The following is a 17,759-nucleotide window of genomic DNA, read 5'->3' as shown; positions in this document are numbered from 1 at the left end:
TGGCAGGTGGATTCCTAACCACTGGCGCCACCAGGGAAGCCCCCAGCACCCATATTGACTTGGGAGATCCTTGAACTTTTGCACATGTGCTATTCAACACTAAAACTTAGCTTCTTTGTTTTCCAGCTTTAAGCAAAAGAGCTTGATTTCTCTTCTGTTAAGTCTGAATTTTCATACAGTAGATTTAGTGGAGCATCATTGGGAGTTTGTTGTCATGAACTTAATGCAAGTGTGATTTGCACACATGGGGTAAAGGTCATTTTCTAGGGGCACATAACAATCCTAAATGTGTATATCCCTAATCCCAGAGTTTCAAAATACATGAGGCAAAAACTGAGATTGGAGTTGGAGATTTTAATACTCCTATCTCAATAATTGATAGAAGTTGGGGGGTGGGGAAGTCTGTGAGGATCAGAAGATTTGAACAACACTATTAACCAACATGACAGTAGACATTTAAGGAACACTATAGTCAACTGCAGAATATGCATTCTTTTAAAGTACAAGATGGAAATTACTTTGGACCAATAAACAAATCTGAATAAATTTCAAATGATTGAAAGCATACTGGTTATGTTTTATAAATTAGAAATCATTAAGACATCTTTTTTTCTTTTTTTTTGGCTGCGTGAGGTCTGTGGCTGTGTGCGGGCTTTCTCTAGTTTTGCGGCAAGCGGGAGCTACTCTTCATTGCGGTGCACAGGCTTCTCGTTGCAGTGGCTTCTCTTGTTGTGGAGCACGGGCTCTAGGTGCATGGGCTTTAGTAGTTGTGGCTTGCGGGCTCTAGAGTGCAGGCTCAGTAGTTGTGGCACATGGGCTTAGTTGCTTCATGGCATGGGGGATCTTCCCGGACCAGGGCTTAAACCTGTGTCCCCTGCATTGGCAGGCAGATTCTTAATCACTGCACCACCAGGGAAGTCCTAAGACATCTTGAATATACAAAATATTTGGAAATTAAGCAACCAAGGGAAAAAACCATAAAGGATATTAGGGAAAAAATTTAACTTGATGACAAAACAGTATGTCAGAATTTGTGGAATTTAGCTAAAGGAGAGTTTATAATAAGTTTTTATAGCTTTAAAAGCTTATATTATAAAAGAAGAAACTAAGCAATTATCTAAGTCTCCACCTTTAAAGGTTTCAAAAGTAATAGCAAAGTAAACTCAAAGTAAATAGAAGGAAAGGAATGAAGAACGTAAAATTGAAAATGGACAGTCAGTAGAAAAAAAATCAGCAAAACCAAGAATTGGCTTGAAATAAAATCAATACAATTGACAAACCTCTAACAAGATTGATTTTTAAAAGAAAACACAGGTTACCAATATACTGGGAATTAAAGAGGGGACATCATTACAGATCCAATAGATATTTAAAGTATAAATAATAGAGAATTCCCTGGCGGTATAGTGGTTGGGACTCCGTGCTTCCACTGCAGGGGGTTTAGGTTCAATCCCTGGCTGGGGAACTAATATATCCTGCATGCCCTGCACATGGCCAAAAAAAAAATATATATATATATATATATATATATATATATAATAATTAAAAATTAATTAGTAATTTGAAAGCTTTTCATAAAGAAAAGCCAAGCCAGATGGATTTACTGATATATTCTATCAAAAATGTAAGGAAGAAATAATACCAATCTAACATAAATTCTTTCAGGAAATAGAAGAGGAGAAAGGTCTATTGGGTGTTGGGAGGGAGGAGCTTCACGCTCACTCTGTGAGACCAGCATGACTCTGAAGTAAAAAATGCTACAAGAATATTACAAGAAAATAAAATTACAGACAAATATCCCTTATGAAAATAGTTGCAAAAATCATTCACAAAATATTACCAAGCCAAATTCAGAAATATATATGAAAGGCTAATACATCATGAATACAAGTGTGGTTTAACATTCAGAAATCAATTAGTATGATTTAATACAGTAACAGAATAAAAGATAAAAATCACACAGTCAACGCAATAGCTGCAGAAAAAGCATTGGGCAAAATTCAATACCCATTCATGATTTTTTAAAAAACTCAGCCAACTAGAAATAGAAGGAAACTTTCTCAGTCTGATAACATCTACTCAAACCTATAACTAACCTCATACTTAATCATTAAAGACTGAAAGCTTTCCCTCCTAAGATCAGGTGGAAGCGATCTGATCACTCCTCTCACTACTTCTATTCCACATTGTAATGGAGGTCAGTGCAATGAGACAGGAAAAAGAAAAAATATAAGTATTAGAAAGTGGAAGTAAAACTAGCATCATTTGTAGGTGGCATGATTGTGTTTCATAGGAAATCAAAACCAATAACTTAGCAAATTTTCCAGAATACAAGTTTATAGAATTGCAATGAACAACTGAAAAAATGCAGTTTAAAAAATGTACAACAGCGTCAATAATAAAATACTTTTGAGTAAGTTTAGTAAGGTATGTCTATGTCCGCTAAAACCTACTCCAAAAAAGGCTGAGGGAAATTAAAGAAAACCTATAAAATAGATGGAGAGATACACCACATTCATGGATTGGAAGACTCAGTATTGTTAACGTCAGTTCTCTCCAAATTGATCTGTAAATTCAAAGCAATCCCAGTAAAAGTCCCAGGTGGCTTCTTTGTAGAAATTGATAATCTGATTTTAAAATTCACATGAAAATCAAAGGGCCCAGAGTGTCCTAAACAATCTTGAAAAGAACAAAATTTGAGGACTTATTGTGCCTGATTTTAAGACTCACTCTGAAGCTACAGCAATCAAGAAAATGTATTAATAGAATAAAGATAGACATATACATCAATGAAACAGAGCAGAGAGTCCAGAAATAGACTCACAATTGATTTTCAACAGTCTCCAAAGGCATTCAACGGAAAAAGAAAATTATTTTTAACAAATGGAGCAAATGGATATCCATATGGAAAAAAAAATCTCATGCCCTATAGAAAAATTAATTCTAGATGGCTTAGATATAAATATAGAAGCAGCTAAAATATAAAGCTTCTAGAAGAAAACATCAGGGAATATCTTCACAACTTGAGGATAGGAAAAAATTTATTAGAGAGGACACCAGAATCTTTAGCCCTTTTTTTTTTTTTTTTTTTTTGCTGTATAGGGTCTTAGTTGCAGCACATAGGCTCTTCATTGCGGCATGCGGGCTTCTCTCTAGTTGAATTGCGCAAACTCAGTAGTTGAGGGCCGGGGGCTTAGTTGCCTCGGCATGTGGAATCTTAGTTCCCCGACCAAGGATCGAACCTGCGTCCCCTGCGTTGGAAGGCAGATTCTTAACCACTGGACCACCAGGGAAGTCCCTCTTTAGTGCTATAAAATTGATAAATTGGACTTCATCAAAATTAAAAACTTTTGCTCATAAAAAGACACCATTAGGGGCTTCCCTGGGGCGCAGTGGTTGAGAGTCTGCCTGCCAATACAGGGGACATGGGTTCGAGCCCTGGTCTGGGAAGATCCCACATGCTGCGGAGCAGCTGGGCCCGTGAGCCACAGCTACTGAGCCTGCGCGTCTGGAGCTTGTGCTCCGCAACAAGAGAGGCCGCGACAGTGAGAGGCCCGCACACTGTGACGAAGAATGGCCCCCACTTGCCGCAACTAGAGAAAGCCCTCGCACAGAAACGAAGACCCAACACAGCCAAAACTAAATAAATAAATAAAAATTTTAAAAAAGACACCATTAGGAAAATGAGTAGACAAACCACAGACTGGGAGAAAATATTCATAATATATATATCTCACAGAGGGCTAGTATGGGGGAGATATTAAGAACCCCTATCACCCAAAAAGAAAGTTCAATAAAAGTAGGCAAAATAGTTGAACGGACATGACACTTCACAAAGAAATAATATATAAGGTCAATTAGTCCATGAAAAAGGTTTCATCATCAGAGAATGCAAATTAAACTTTGCACACCCACTAGAAGGGTTAAAATTAACGTCTGCAATTCCAAATCATGCTGAGGTGAGGACACGTATACATTGTTCTCAGGAGTGAAAACAGTACATCCTCTTTGGAAAACTGTTGGGCCTTATTTTTTTATTTATTTTTTTTGCGGTACGTGGGCCACTCACTGTTGTGGCCTCTCCCATTGCGGAGCACAGGCTCTGGATGTGCAGGCCCAGCGGCCATGACTCACGGGCCCAGCCGCTCCGCGGCATGTGGAATCTTCCCAAACCGGGGCATGAACCCGTGTCCCCTGCATCGGCAGGCGGACTCTCAACCACTGCACCACCAGGGAAGCCCCTGTTGGGCCTTATTTTGTTAATTTAATTGATACCTGGCCTATGCCCCAGCAATTCCATGTCTCGGTGCTTCTCCAAGAGAAATTAATAGATTGCTCAGCATTTCTCTATTAGTAGCCAAGAATGGTAACAACCCAGATGCCCATCAGCAAGTGATGGATAAACACTGCTGTAACGGAACACTCCTCAGCACTAGAAGAAAACAAATGACTGATACCTGCAAGAACGGGGATTAATGTAAAAAAATATATATGGTTAGTGAAAGAAATCAGATACAAAAGCATGCATACTGTGGCTTCCACTTGTACAGAGTTCTCCAACAGACAGACCTAGTCCACAGTGATAGAAACGAGACTGTGGTATTCTCAGGGGAGAGGAGGTACAAGGGAGCTCTCTGGGGTGGTAGAAGTGTTCCACCTCTTGATAGGTGTGTGGGTTACATGGATATGCATGTTTGTCATAACCGTCTGACTTGTATGCACACTTAAGATCCTTGCTCTTACTCTATGTGAATTTCACTAAAATTTTTAAAATATCTGGCAAGTGTTTCTTTAAGGAAGTAATGACTTTCCCACAATCCATAAACGGAGTTGGAAACTGTGTGAATAAAGTACAAAGATGGTTTTCTGGGCACAAATCTTCTGTGGAGCTCAGAAATGCCAGGACATCTGGGATCCTCTGCAGAGCTGAGAAATGCCCGGACATCTGGGATCCTGTGCAGGGCTGAGAAGCACCTGGACACCTGCGATCCTCCGCAGAGCTGAGAAATGCCGGGACATCTGGGATCCTGTGCAGGGCTGAGAAGTGCCCGGACACCTGGGATCCTGTGCAGGGCTGAGAAGCGCCCAGACACCTGGGATCCTGTGCAGGGCTGAGAAATGCCCCGACACCTGGGATCCTGTGCAGGGCTGAGAAGCGCCCGGACACCTGGGATCCTGTGCAGGGCTGAGAAGCGCCCGGACACCTGGGATCCTGTGCAGGGCTGAGAAGCGCCCGGACACCTGGGATCCTGTGCAGGGCTGAGAAGTGCCCGGACACCTGGGATCCTGTGCAGGGCTGAGAAGTGCCCGGACACCTGGGATCCTGTGCAGGGCTGAGAAGTGCCCGGACACCTGGGATCCTGTGCAGGGCTGAGAAGTGCCCGGACATCTGGGATCCTCTGCAGAGCTGAGAAGCGCCGGGACAACTAGGATCTCTTCCATCGTTCCTGAAGGTTCACGTACACGTGTCCTCACCTTGAGCTCCTGTGAAGCAAGGCAACGTGAAGGCATGTCTGTGATGACCCTGGTGGTGCCCTGCTCCCCACCCAGGGTGTGGCGGGTGCTCATGTATCTGGGGGGCCAGGCAGCCAGCCAGCCAGGCGGCTTGTGCTACACACACCCTCATTCTGTTTTCATGCGATAATTCTTTTATGTTGAGACTTTTTTCCCCCTCTTTTTGCAGCGTGAGGCTTTGCCACCCACAACGTAAAAGAGGTGATCTCATGTTAGTTTCTGTGTTGGATTAAAGTCTTTGAGCAGCAAAACCTCACAGAGCAACGAGCGCTAATTACACCCTCAGGCTTGTCAATAATTGAATCCCTTCCAACTCTCTCTCAAAGAGCCCTCTGTTTGAGAGGCTCCCTGAATCGTGGCCTTTACATTTTAAATTGAGAATGATTAGCATTTATATCATTTAACAATTTTCACCATGAAATACTTCCGACGGCCAAAAGGCATAAGGAATCATCTTTAAAACAAAAGTTACCCATTTCCCCAAACCTCCTGCATCTCCCAGGTTCCATTTCGTGGTGTCCTGAGTGGCATGTTTATTTGCCATACGATCCATTTCTTTAATCGTTCACCACATGTGACGTCCTCTAAACAGTGTGCTTTCCCTCTTTAAAAACATGATGTCGGGGGCAGCGTTCTGCCTCATCCTTCCTGAAGTCACTGTGCTGCTCCCCTCGGGGCTGCGCTCTGTGGTGACGTTGCGCCTCTGTCTTCGTCACCGCGTGGACCGTCCTGCCGCTGAGGGTCCACACACGCCGCTGCTCCCCGCCCCCGCCTCCCGCCTCCTGCCTCCTGGTGCAGTGTGCATCCATCCCTGACACTGCCCTGCTTTCCAGAAGGTTCTGGCAATGCCGACCTGTGGGTCTGAGGAAGCCTGTGAGCAGCTCCCACACACCCGGCCCTCGGCGGAGCCTCCTCGCAGGGGTAAGAGTGGCCGGAAGGACACCCCTGAGCTGTTCTCCCGAATGAATAACTGAGCAGCTCGTGGAGAAGGGGACCTGCAGGACAGCGGCGGCGGGAAGGGTCTCACTGTCCACAACACGAAGGTACTGGTGGCGGTTTCTGAGCCGTGTGGTGTGTCCTGAGACCAGAGACCAGACTCCGGAGGCACAGGGAGGGCGCAAGGCAGGGGCTGAACCCTCAGGCCCCACAGGCCCTCCGAATCCACTCCGCGGGCAGTGGGAGGTGGGGGTCAGCTCTGTCCCTCCCACAGGCGCCGTTTCCAGGTGAGGCACCCGGCGCTGCTCAGACCCGGCCCGTCAACACCTGCGTCTGGTGGTCACGCTGGTGCGGGCCCCACACTGTCCTGGCCCCTGAGCATTAAGTGGAGTCCTGGTTGGGCCATTTCATTTCCTTGTAAGTGTCCCCAAAACCTTTGGGCATTTTTTTTGGCAGTTTCATGGAATTGTTCATCAAATTGAAGAGAGTTGACTGGGTAAGAAGAGAAGCAATTAAGTCATAGAAGCGGCCAGAACTTTTGCCAACAAAAGTAATTTAAAAAGTAGGAGCCAGAGAGGAAACCGTGGAGCAGAGGGCGAGACCTGCCCAGATGTCTGTGGTCCCTTATCTCCTGCTGCCCCTGTGGTGGTAGGCGTGCCCCCTGGGGTCCCAGGCAGGGCCTGGAGCGTGGCGCAGGTCCCGCTGCTGGTGGGGACCCGGGGCCCACCCCCTTGCCGTCAGGGTCTCATGGGTTTGTCAGGGCTCGTTTGCAGGAAGTTCAGTTGTTTTGTTCTCAGAATCGTTCTTCGTTCCTTGGATGCTGCCATAGCTGCGTGTTGAGTGCTGTACCTGATAGTGTCTTATTTGGGCTGGAGTGTGTCTAGTTGTGCTAAATGGCCCAGACTGGGGAGTTATTCACCTTATTCACCTGTGCAAGCCCCAGTACCCCCCCGACCGCTGAAAGTATGGCTGCTCAGCACAACCCTAATTGAGACATTTCAAGTGGGAGGTGGGTGGACCAACCACAGGAGGAGCCCAGCAGTCAGAGCCCACCCCTGGGCAGGCAGACACGGTGCCCAGTTGCATTAGAGTGGGCACCACTGTGTTGCGTCCGTGGACCCCACGCTCTCACCTGGAGGAGCTGCTCCCCTGAGATACCTTGTGGGACCCTCAAAGCTGGTCGCCACAGAGAAGGCAGCAGGGCAGTGGCTGCTGAACCACGGGTTCAACACTTGCCACACAGAGCCCCGGGCCAGACACCAGGAAGGAGCTGAACCCACACTGTAGAATGCGGGGGACCTGCAGCAGGTCTGCGCCTGGCCTAGAACAGTAGATCTTGGGGCTCCGTGAGAGGGTCCCCGGAGGGCACTTCCAGGTGTAAACTGTGATTTTATACAAGGGTGTGCCACCCTTCCTTACATCAGAGGTTTCTCTGGAAAGGAAGACCAGGGTCAAGTTTGGTCCACTGTGTACCTGCAGAAGCTCCCCCTTAACCTTCCCGATTCTTAAGTGATGGTTTCACACCTGCACCTTGGGTCCTGTCCCTCCGTCCAACCACTTTAACCTGGAGACAGCTGACATGCTGTTCTCCCCGGGCACTGGGACTCGGGCAGCTGCAGACCCAAGGGCCTGCCTGGACCTCAGGTCTGCATGTGGCAAGGGGCCATGGGAGGGTGTCCCACCTGGGGAAGGTGACCCCGCCATCTGCACAGCTTCCACAGGACACTGTGGCCCCTTCCATGTGGCCGCTCGAGGTGGGGAGTCTCGTCCAGGCCCCTCTGGTCGTGTTTACCATGGTCGCAGGTGCCGGACGTCAGCGTGGCTGGGTTTCCCTTGGGCTCCCCAAGCTCTGTGCCTGGTGTCCCGCACGCTTCTTGAGTATGTGGACGTGAGCTCGGCACGTCCGAGGATCCACGTGCGCCATGAGGGTGGGCGAGGGGTGCGACCTTCTGGTCCTGGCCTCCTTGGTTCAGTCACTCAGCCAACAGCTGCAGCGCTACCCCAGGGGCCCCAGACCAGGGGGACTTGTGGGCAGGCTCAGGGGTTGGGGGAGGAAGGCCTGGGGCGCTTGGAGGCCCTGCCCTCCTGGGTCACAACCCCCAACCCCCAATCCCCCACAGGACCACCATCTGGACCCACCGCGTCCGCTTCCTGGAAGAGTGGGCCCTGCCCCACTGGGCAACCTTCACCATCTGGAACGCGGGCCGGCAGGGCCGCCGGCTCTACCGCAGCCTGACGGCAGGGTCACGGTGCAAGGTGGGGCCCACCCCTTGTCCCACCCCTCCCCCATCCAGCAGCACTGCCCCCACTGCCCCTGAGGCTGACGTCCTGGGTCCTCCCCAGGTGGTCGCCTTCTGTGACGTGGATGAGAACAAGATCAAGAAGGGCTTCTACTGCTACGAGGACTCTCAGGTGCGCCCCCTCCCCACCGAGCCCCACGGTCATGCACAGCGGCCGCCCACACTGCACTCTGGGGCGCAGTCCTGGGCCTTTTGAGTAGACACTGCCCAGAACCTTCCTCCTTGGGAAAGGCCATCTGGGCCCAGACAGCTGCCAGGCCTGGCAGATGCAGCCCTCAGGCTCCTGGGGTCTCCAGGACCCCAGAGGGCACCCGTGCCTGCCCCCACCTGCCCCTGTCCCCGCTGGAAGGTTCTCCTCACAGGCTTGGGTCTGTCCGCTGCCCACCTCAGGTTAGTCCTGCAGCAGCCATAGGTGGCTGGGTGGAGGTGCTGGAGACCAGGTCCAGCCCTGGGTTTGGCCGTGGCCTGGGCTCCTGTCTGAGGGCATCGAGCTGTGAGCAGGGCAGAGGTGGGGGACTGGAGAGCAAGGTGGAGCAGCCTGTGGCCCTTCTCTCCTCTCAGGAAAGGCCCAAGCCCCGGGTCCCGGTCCTGCACTTCCGAGCCGCACAGCCACCCTTTGTCATCTGCGTGAAGCTGGTGAGTGTCAGGCTGGGGCATGTGTGGCTGGGACAGCCCCAGGGTCAGGAGGTGGTCGTGTCCACTGGGAGGCTGCGGGCTAGGACGGGAGGTGATGACCACCGCTCTGGGGGACCAGGAGAGTGATCCGCATGGGGGCGGGGACAGGAGACAACAGGGCCACATCCAGCCAGGCCTGGGGTGTCGGGGGAGGTGGCGGCGATGGTGCCCCATGAGGCAGGTTGCATTTCCCATGAGAGCTGCAGGGGACAAGGCCGCCCAGAAGCACCTGCGTCGGCCCTGCATCCCCCGACCCCCGCCAAGTGACTGCCATCCCAGCGGTTTTCTCCATCACCCCCTTGCCTTTTCTCCCTATTTGTGGCCACGCAGGACAGGTGCTCGTTTCTCAGCTCTGGGCCCGATGCTGGGGTCCTGCAGCGAGGCCCGTGTGCTTGAACTCCCTCCTTCCCTGAGTGGGTCCCGTTTCCTGGTGTGCAAGTTCCCACCACGAAGCCTGCTGGTGGGCTCCGGTGATGGGGACGTTCTCCTGATTTTGGAGCCCTCACCCCCACCCTGCTGGCCTGTCCATCTCTTCTCCTTGGTTTCTGGGAGCTCTGCATTGAGTGGTGCTGGCCCTTGGTCGACTAGTGTTTAGCAGATGTTTTCTCCCAGTTGTGACTTGTCTTTTCACAGGTTCTTCCCAGAAAAACTTAATTTTATTTATTTATGCATGCATGCATGCATGCATGCAGCGCCGGGTCTTGGTTGCGGCATGTGGGATCTTTTAGGTGCGGCATGCAAACTCTTAGTTGCGGCATGCCTGTGGGATCTAGTTCCCTGACCAGGCCCCCTGCATTGGGAGAGTGGAGTCTTACCCGCTGGACCACCAGGGAAGTCCTGTGAAAAACTTATTTTTAACACAGTACATTTATCAACTTTTCTCTTGTGATGAACACTTTTAGTGTCCTTCTGTTTTGGAAATTCCTCCCCGTGGTCAGAAATATTGTCACAAATGCAAGTATAGATATAAAGTGTCCTTAATCCACCAGGACTACAGGGCCCAGGTCAGCTCATGTGGGGCGGGGCTGCCCCAAAGGGTCCTCAAGAGGGGACAGTAGTGGATGGGTGAGCAGGTCCCTGTGCCATGCCATTGGGGACGTGGGATGATGCACAGTTGGGGACACAGGGCAGTGCTTCCAGCAGTTTCCAGCCTCTGAGGTTGAAACCTTGGTAAACAGGGTACCAGGCCAGAGGCCTTCCTGGAGGCAGTGGCTTTAGCCGAAGGGGAACAGGTGCATGTTCATTTGCCAGTGTTCGCCAACAGCAGTGGGGAACCAAGCAGGACATGCCTCTCACTCCACATCAAGTGCAGACTCTCACCAAGCCTTGGGCTCAGGGAGCCTGCGGCCCCTACACACTTCCATAGCAAAGGTGGCCTGCTCCACGTGTATGTGGAGGGCGCCAGAGAAGGGGAGAGCCCTTCGCTGGTGGCAGGTTTTAAGATCCCAGACCCCCTCCTGCACGGACTGGTGTTACTCACAGCTTCTAACTGCGGTTTACTGTGTGGCCCAGGCGCCTCCACAGGGGCCCCACCAGGCCAGCGCGTCCTGATGGGGAACGTCACCTCCCTGAGGTGAGTGCTCCCGTGGGGCCTGAGCTCAGACACGGGGGACAGCGGGCGTTGTAGCGTGTTGGTCAGGTGGCGTCCCATGCAGGACCGGAGCACAGGCTGGACGTCCCGATTCTGCCCCTCACTTGAGGTACCACTTTGGAGAAGTCACCCAAATGTCGGGAAAACGGGCGTGAGAACAGGCTGACCCCAGGAGCCTGGTGCCAGGAGTGGCCTCAGGGTCCCAGCTGGTCCCTGCGTGGCCAGGCCCAGCCCTGAGCTCCAGCCCCACAGAACCTGTGAGGCAGTAAAGGTGTTGCTTCCTCTGCTCAGTTGGTGGAGACTTTGCGTGGCCACGGGTGAGCGGAACACTTGGACCAGAACGGAATCTCGTGGGCACAGCAGGCTTTGTCAGTTTGAATGAGGCCGTGTGAAAATTCAGGTCAGATTTCCACATGGACGTGTTTTCAGTTCTCTCGGACGCAGAGCTGGGGTGGAATCACTGGTCTTAGGGTGACTTATGCCCCCCCATTCCCCGCTGCCCAGAGGTTCCAGTTTCTCGTATCCTCGCCCACCTCGTGACGTGTTTGTTCGTCACGGCCATCCTGGTGGATGAGTGGCTCTCACGGCGGTTTCCATTTGCGTCTCCCTGACAACTGAGGTCGTGGAGCATCTCTTCATGGGCCTGTCAGCCATTTGTCTGCCTCCTTTGGAGAAGTGTCTGTTCAAGTCCTTCACCCCTTTTCTAATCGGGCTGTTTGTCTTTTTGTTGAGTCCTGAGAGTTCTCTATATTTCTAGACTCAAGTCCCCAACTGGATGCATTGGCAAATATTTTCTCCCATCCTGTGGGCTGTCTTTTCATTCTCTTGATGGTGCCCTTTGATGCACAAAAAGTGCTTAACTTTGACAAAGTCCATTTTATTTTTTTAATTTTTTTTTGTGGTATGCGGGCCTCTCACTGTTGTGGCCTCTCCCGTTGCGGAGCACAGGCTCCGGACGTGCAGGCTCAGTGGCCATGGCTCACGGGCCCAGCCGCTCCGCGGCATGTGGGATCTTCCCAGACCGGGGCACGAGCCCGTGTCCCCTGCATCAGCAGGCGGACTCTTAACCACTGCACCACCAGGGAAGCCCCATTTTATCTATTTTTAATTTGATTTCTCCTGTTTTGGGTGTCATGGCTAAGAAACCACCACCCAATCTAGGGTCATGAAGATATACCTCTGTGCTTTTTTCTTAAGAGTTTTATGGTTTCAGCTCCTTCATGTAGGTCTTGGACCCATTTTGAGTTGATGTTTGTGTGTGGGGTCAGGTAGGGGCCAGCTTTGTGCTTTTGCAGGCTGTGCACTGAGTGTCCCAGGGCCAGGCAGCCAGGTGGCTCCAGTCCCAACGTGTCACCTTGAGGTTTTCTTCTGTTTGTTTGCCAGCTTGAACCTGCATTGTTTAACTACCACTACATAACAAACTACAAACTTAGCCTCCAACAGCACGTTTACCACCTCACGTTTCTGTGGGTCGTAAGTCCAGGCACCACAGGTGGGTTTCAGCTGCAGGTGAGCATGGTGGTGTCTGCCGGTGATGATGTCTCATCAGGAGGCTCACCTGGGGCAGATCTGCTTCCAAGCTCTCGTGGTCGTTGGCAGGAGTCAGATCTCCAGGGTGTTGGCCGAGGGCCTCAGTGCTTTGCCGGCTGTTTGCTATGCAGGCCCCCCAACCACGGCAGCTTATTCTGTGAAAGCCAGCAAGGGGCAGGGTCAGTAGCAAGACACACGTCACACTAACGTGTGACCTAGTCAGAGAAGTGACATACCAGGGAAGGGGGTTCCACGGGATGTGGGTGCGATGAGGCAGGCTCGTGGCCATCTGGGGCCTGCCTGCCACGGGGACAGACCCACCAGGCTTTGGGTTTCCTGGTTTGAAAGCAGTTTCCTGAGAGGCCAAGACAAACAATGTTCCAAGTTGCCAGGGGAATTGGATGAATGATTATGGGGCTGCAAGGAGCAGTTGTAAAATGAAAGTTCTAATTCTACACAAATGATACCTAGCTTTTCAGAGGTAGGCACTCTTAAGGGTCTACTTCTCAGGGACCCGAAGTTGCCACGAAGGGAACACCCCCACCTATGCAAACCCTTCCCAGAGAGCAGACTTTGGGTGGGAAGGAACCCATCCCTGTCACCCACTTTGTTTCCTTAGAGGGTCTAGAGGTAGAAACACAAAGATGTATGTGATTTTTTTTTTTTTAACAAACAGCAGCATGTTACACATACTTCTTTATTTCGCTTTTTTCACATAATAGTATATCTTGGAGTTAATTCCATATAAATCCGCTGGCGCCACCCAACTCTGTTATCTTTTTATGAAGGAAACTTTCCAGCACGTTTCAGCCAAAGCAAAGAAGCCAGCCCCAAGCCCCAACTCCCCCAACCTGGGAGCGAGGCAAATTCTAGCCTCATTTCTTCATTATTGTTTCCTGAAAAGATTAAAAGCTTAAAAAACTACCATAATACCACTGTGTCACCCCAAATTTCCAGATATCCCATCAGTGCTGAAGCCTCTCTAACTGCCTTGTAGACGCGTTCTACCTTTTCCTACTTGCCTGTTGGAATGCAGACCCAGTGTGACCTCTGTCTCCCTCACTCTCTTACAATCTGTTTGTTGACGAAACCAGCTTGTGGTTTACCGTGTTTCCCGAGGCTCAGGTCCAGGGTCCGTTCTGCTGGCAGGAACACCTTCATCACTGGCTGCAGGAGCTTCTGAGGGATTCGTGTACCTCACTTTAAAAATATCTGCATCCCACTCGATTATATGGATGTTTCATACATTTATTATCCAGTTACTTATCGATGTACCTTTAGGCCAGTTTTACTGTTCACCGCTAAGAATAATGCTGCCGTGGATATCTTTATATGTGCATAATTTTGCTCAGGTGGCTACACATATGGGATAGATGTCTGAAAGGTGCTGGTCAAAGAATGTGCCCGCTCTCAGTCGTGAGACCAGCCATTCTGTCCCTGGAGGCTGAGCCAGTTCACACACCCTGCCCCCCACCATGACCCTTCTCCAGCAGTGTGACCAAACCTTCCACCTTTGCAAACCACAGGTGAAAAACAATAAGTTTATGGTTCCAGTTGGCAATGTCATATTGTGAGTAAGGAGGGCATCTTTTCACGTATTTGTATTCATCTTTACTTCCCTTTTGGTACCTTATCCTTTTCATTGGCCCATTTCTCTATTGGTCTCTCAGTATTTTTCTTTATACAGTAACAGAAACTACTGTCTGTGATGTGTTGCAAATTTTTCTGTGTCATTTAACTGAATTTATATCTTTTGCCATTTAGAAGTTTGTTATTTGGATATAATCAAATTTTTCCTTTTATGGCTTTTGGGGTTTTTATTCATTCTAAGACAATCATTTCTCACTGTGATATTTAAAAAAACATTATCCGGGCTTCCCTGGTGGCGCAGTGGTTGAGGGTCCGCCTGCCGATGCAGGGGACGCGGGTTCGTGCCCCGGTCTGGGAAGATCCCACGTGCCGCGGAGCAGCTGGGCCTGTGAGCCATGGCCGCTGAGCCTGCGCGTCCGGAGCCTGTGCTCCACAACGGGAGAGGCTTCCTTTCTCACAATGAGAGGCCCGTGTACCGCAAAAAAAAAAAACCATTATCCGTGTCTGGTCCTCAGACTCCCGTTTTTTCCTTATATTTTCGGTACAGCTGGAATTAATTTTGTTATAAAGATTATAGGAGGATCTAGGCTTTTTTCTTTCTATTTGGATCCTCAGTGGTCCCAACATCATTTGGTGAGAAACCCTCATCTTTTCCAGTCAGGAAATGGCATCTTTGTGTGTTGGGTATGCATGTGGATTTGGAGCCGTTTCTGGAGTCCTGGCCTTTTTCTCCTCATCTGTCTTGCACCATTACTGACTGTAGCTCTATGATGTTCACCACTGAGTAAGGCTAGCCTTCCTTCATTACTCGTTTTAGAACTTTTCTGACATTTTTCTTCTTTGAATAAACTTTATTGTGAACTCTTAACACCTTCGGAAAATGGCCTAAGTGTGGCCCACCAGCTGCTTCTGTAAATAAAGTTTTACCGGAACACAGAGGACGTATGGCCACAAAGCTGTAAATGCTGACCATCTGCCCTTTAAGAAAACTCTGCGGCCTCTGTTCCAGAACCTGCTGCACAATTTAACGGGCGACATGCCCTCCCACAGCTCCGCCCAATTCTGTACTTTCTCCGCTAATCCGTTTGGTGCAGAGTGCATGTCTGTGGTCCATGTGACAGAGTCGGCTGTGTTTCTGGGGGTCCGGTCTCCTCCACGTCATGCTCGAGGCCTGCTTTCCTCTTCCCGTTGGCGCTCCGGGACCCAGCTGTGGGCACCACACCAGAGCTTCTCATGGAGGGTCCTGACGCTCTTTACGGGTCGTGGGGTGGCCATGTCTTCTGCTTCGCTAGACAACGCCCAGGAGGCCAGGCCAGGGGACACGCCCAGAGGCAGGGAGGGAGGGGTCCCTCTAGGCCTCGCGACTGGACCGTGGGGTTCGTTTCCACCTGATCCCTGCTGAGGCCAAGGCCTTTCCCGCATCTGTCGGGCGTGTGGATTTCCTGTCTCCTGATGTTTCTGATCAGCTTCTTGTCCACAGGATTGTGTGTCTCCTGACCTGAGGAGTTCTCTGTACCCTCTGGGTTCTAGTCCTTGTTGGTTTCATGTCTGACCTTTTTAATTCTCTTAAGGGGGTGTGTCCACTCACGGACACATGAGTACCTTCCCGGTGGCCCCTCTACAAGCCCAGGTCTGTGGCTGGGCTGGCCCTGAACCCACGTGTATTTCCTTTGAAAACTTGGAAGCAGAGAGATAATGGGAGGAGAAAAGGGGGGCTGAGAACGGACAGCAGGTAGAGAACAGAATGTGGAAATTTCAGGTGTTTTCCAGGTAGAATGGTTTTCATTTAAATACTTCTAGCAAAGCCCAGGTAACAGCAGTACGAGGAGCAGAAACAGCCCAGGACAAGGGTGACTCCCCGTGTTGGGCCCAAGGACAGACGGATGACACCCAACAGGAAGGAGTGTGGTGGTCAGGCAGCCCCTCCCACGTCCTGGCAGAGAGGCCCCCGCTTTGCTGGTTATGGAGGCAGGAGGGGACCTGGCAGGTGGCGCTGGGACGAGGGACAGGAGGCTGCAGATGTTTCCTGAAACCCCACTGTGGCCCCGCACGGGAGGGCGGCCGAAGCAGTACCAGTGCACGGGCCCAGCTGAAGAATTTGGGGATCCGCCCCCAAGTCCCGCACCAACAAGGGTACAGGGAAGATGTGGGCGGGGCCTGCCTCTTGTCGGCCGTGGGGGTGGGTACGGAGCGGGAGGCGGGAGGGGCTCTGCCAGCAGCTGGCTGTTGGGTCGCAGTTTCTGTCCCCAGGGCTGCCTCCCACCTGTGGCCCTGCAGAGGCCATGGGGGTGGGGTGAGGGGGCCACCGCAGAGACCCCAGGATCAGTCAGGACAGGGGAAGCTGACTCTGCCCTGGACCAAGAGATGAGTGGAAGGGATGCCCATGAGAGCCTCGCCTCCTCCCCCGAGTCCCTGTGGGGGGCCAGCTGCCTCCTGCGGGGAGGGGCCGGGGCCAGGCTGGTAGAGGCACCTCAGAGGACCCCCTGCCCCCAGCCTCCCTGGTGACCTATGGGACATTGTGGCCGACTGCCAACAGGTTCCCTTCTGGCACTTTTCTCCTTCTGGACCCTCTCCCTTTAGCAGTGGAGCAGAAGTTCATAGTGGACCACCTGACAGGTGGCCCCAAGGGAGGCTCTTGGGGTCCCCAGTGCAGGCCAGGGGGGGCCTGGATAGAGCCAGACCTGTCGCTCCTCCCCCAGGACCTCACAGGGGGCGCATTTGAAGACAATCTGAGGTCGCTGCACCTGCAGGAGGGCCGGGATTTCCTTCACTTCAGCTGACAGACCCATGGCAGCTGCTCCCAGGTACGTACGAGGCCCCCAGCAGCCGCAGCCCCGGGTCGAGAGCAAGTAGGGAAGGATGGCCCCGTGGCCCCCAGTGGGGAACGTGCCCGATGGAGGGTGGTACCCAGATGCCCCTCAAGTCCCCTTCACCAGGAGGGCGCGTCTTAAGTGTTCTTATCAGGTGTGGTAAAGCACACAGCCGTGAGCACAAGCCTGAGGGGTGTTGTCCACACCCCACCGTGTATCTCTGACACGTGTCCACACGTGTGTACAGACACCGCAGACCAAGACATGGAGCAGCTCCTCTGCCCTCGGGGAGGGCGTGGCCGCACAATGCACCCTCCCCAGAGAGCCTCCCTCGCATCTGTGGCAGACGTTCTAGTCACCGCACAGCTCCCCAGCGCCTGCCTCGTTCCCAGCTCTGGCCACTGAGGAAAGTCTGGTCTGTGTCTGGGTGGGTGGCTGGCTCCATCCACGTGGGGGCCGCATGTGTGAGAGACATGGTACTAGACAAGGCCCACCCCGGGGACAGGGGCTGCGTGTTCACGGCTTGTCTGGCGGGAGCTGACCGCTCACCGAGCGCAGCAGAGACCTGCGGGACGGGTGGAGGGGGAGGCCCCGCTGTGCCTGGCGGGGGCCGTGGGTGTGAGTGGTCAGGGGAGTGAGTCTCCTTCTCCGATTGGTCCTAAGTTGGATGTATGGCTAGAACTGGGGAAGCTGGCAGTTGTGACCACGTCCTGGCCATTGGGGACCAGTGGCTACAGGGTTCTATGTTGAGACATGGTCTGGAATAGTCCCTTTGTGCATTTAGTCTTTCGGTCCCAGGAGGCCAATGGCTTT

At 51.6% G+C, this 17,759-nt stretch overlaps 1 protein-coding gene across 3 annotated transcripts in view; it reads left to right on the top strand.

Moving 5' to 3' along the window:
• The window catches only part of B3GNTL1 (UDP-GlcNAc:betaGal beta-1,3-N-acetylglucosaminyltransferase like 1), a 118,215-nt gene that overhangs the window by 99,346 nt on the left and 1,110 nt on the right, over nt 1-17,759 (top strand). For all 3 annotated transcript variants that reach the window (XM_081220637.1, XM_081220638.1, XM_081220639.1), the window contains 4 exons: nt 8,571-8,706; nt 8,794-8,862; nt 9,312-9,386; nt 16,836-16,940. In XM_081220637.1, the coding sequence (XP_081076763.1) occupies nt 8,571-8,706; nt 8,794-8,862; nt 9,312-9,386; nt 16,836-16,916 (361 nt within the window). In that variant the 3' untranslated portion in view covers nt 16,917-16,940. The remainder of the gene's footprint in view (nt 1-8,570; nt 8,707-8,793; nt 8,863-9,311; nt 9,387-16,835; nt 16,941-17,759) is intronic.

This window comes from Mesoplodon bidens (genome assembly GCF_964165515.1).
Source record: "Mesoplodon bidens genome assembly, chromosome: 19".
Taxonomy (NCBI): domain Eukaryota; kingdom Metazoa; phylum Chordata; class Mammalia; order Artiodactyla; family Ziphiidae; genus Mesoplodon; species Mesoplodon bidens.
Note: the sequence above shows the minus strand (reverse complement) of the source record. Positions and strands in the feature narration are given on the sequence as shown.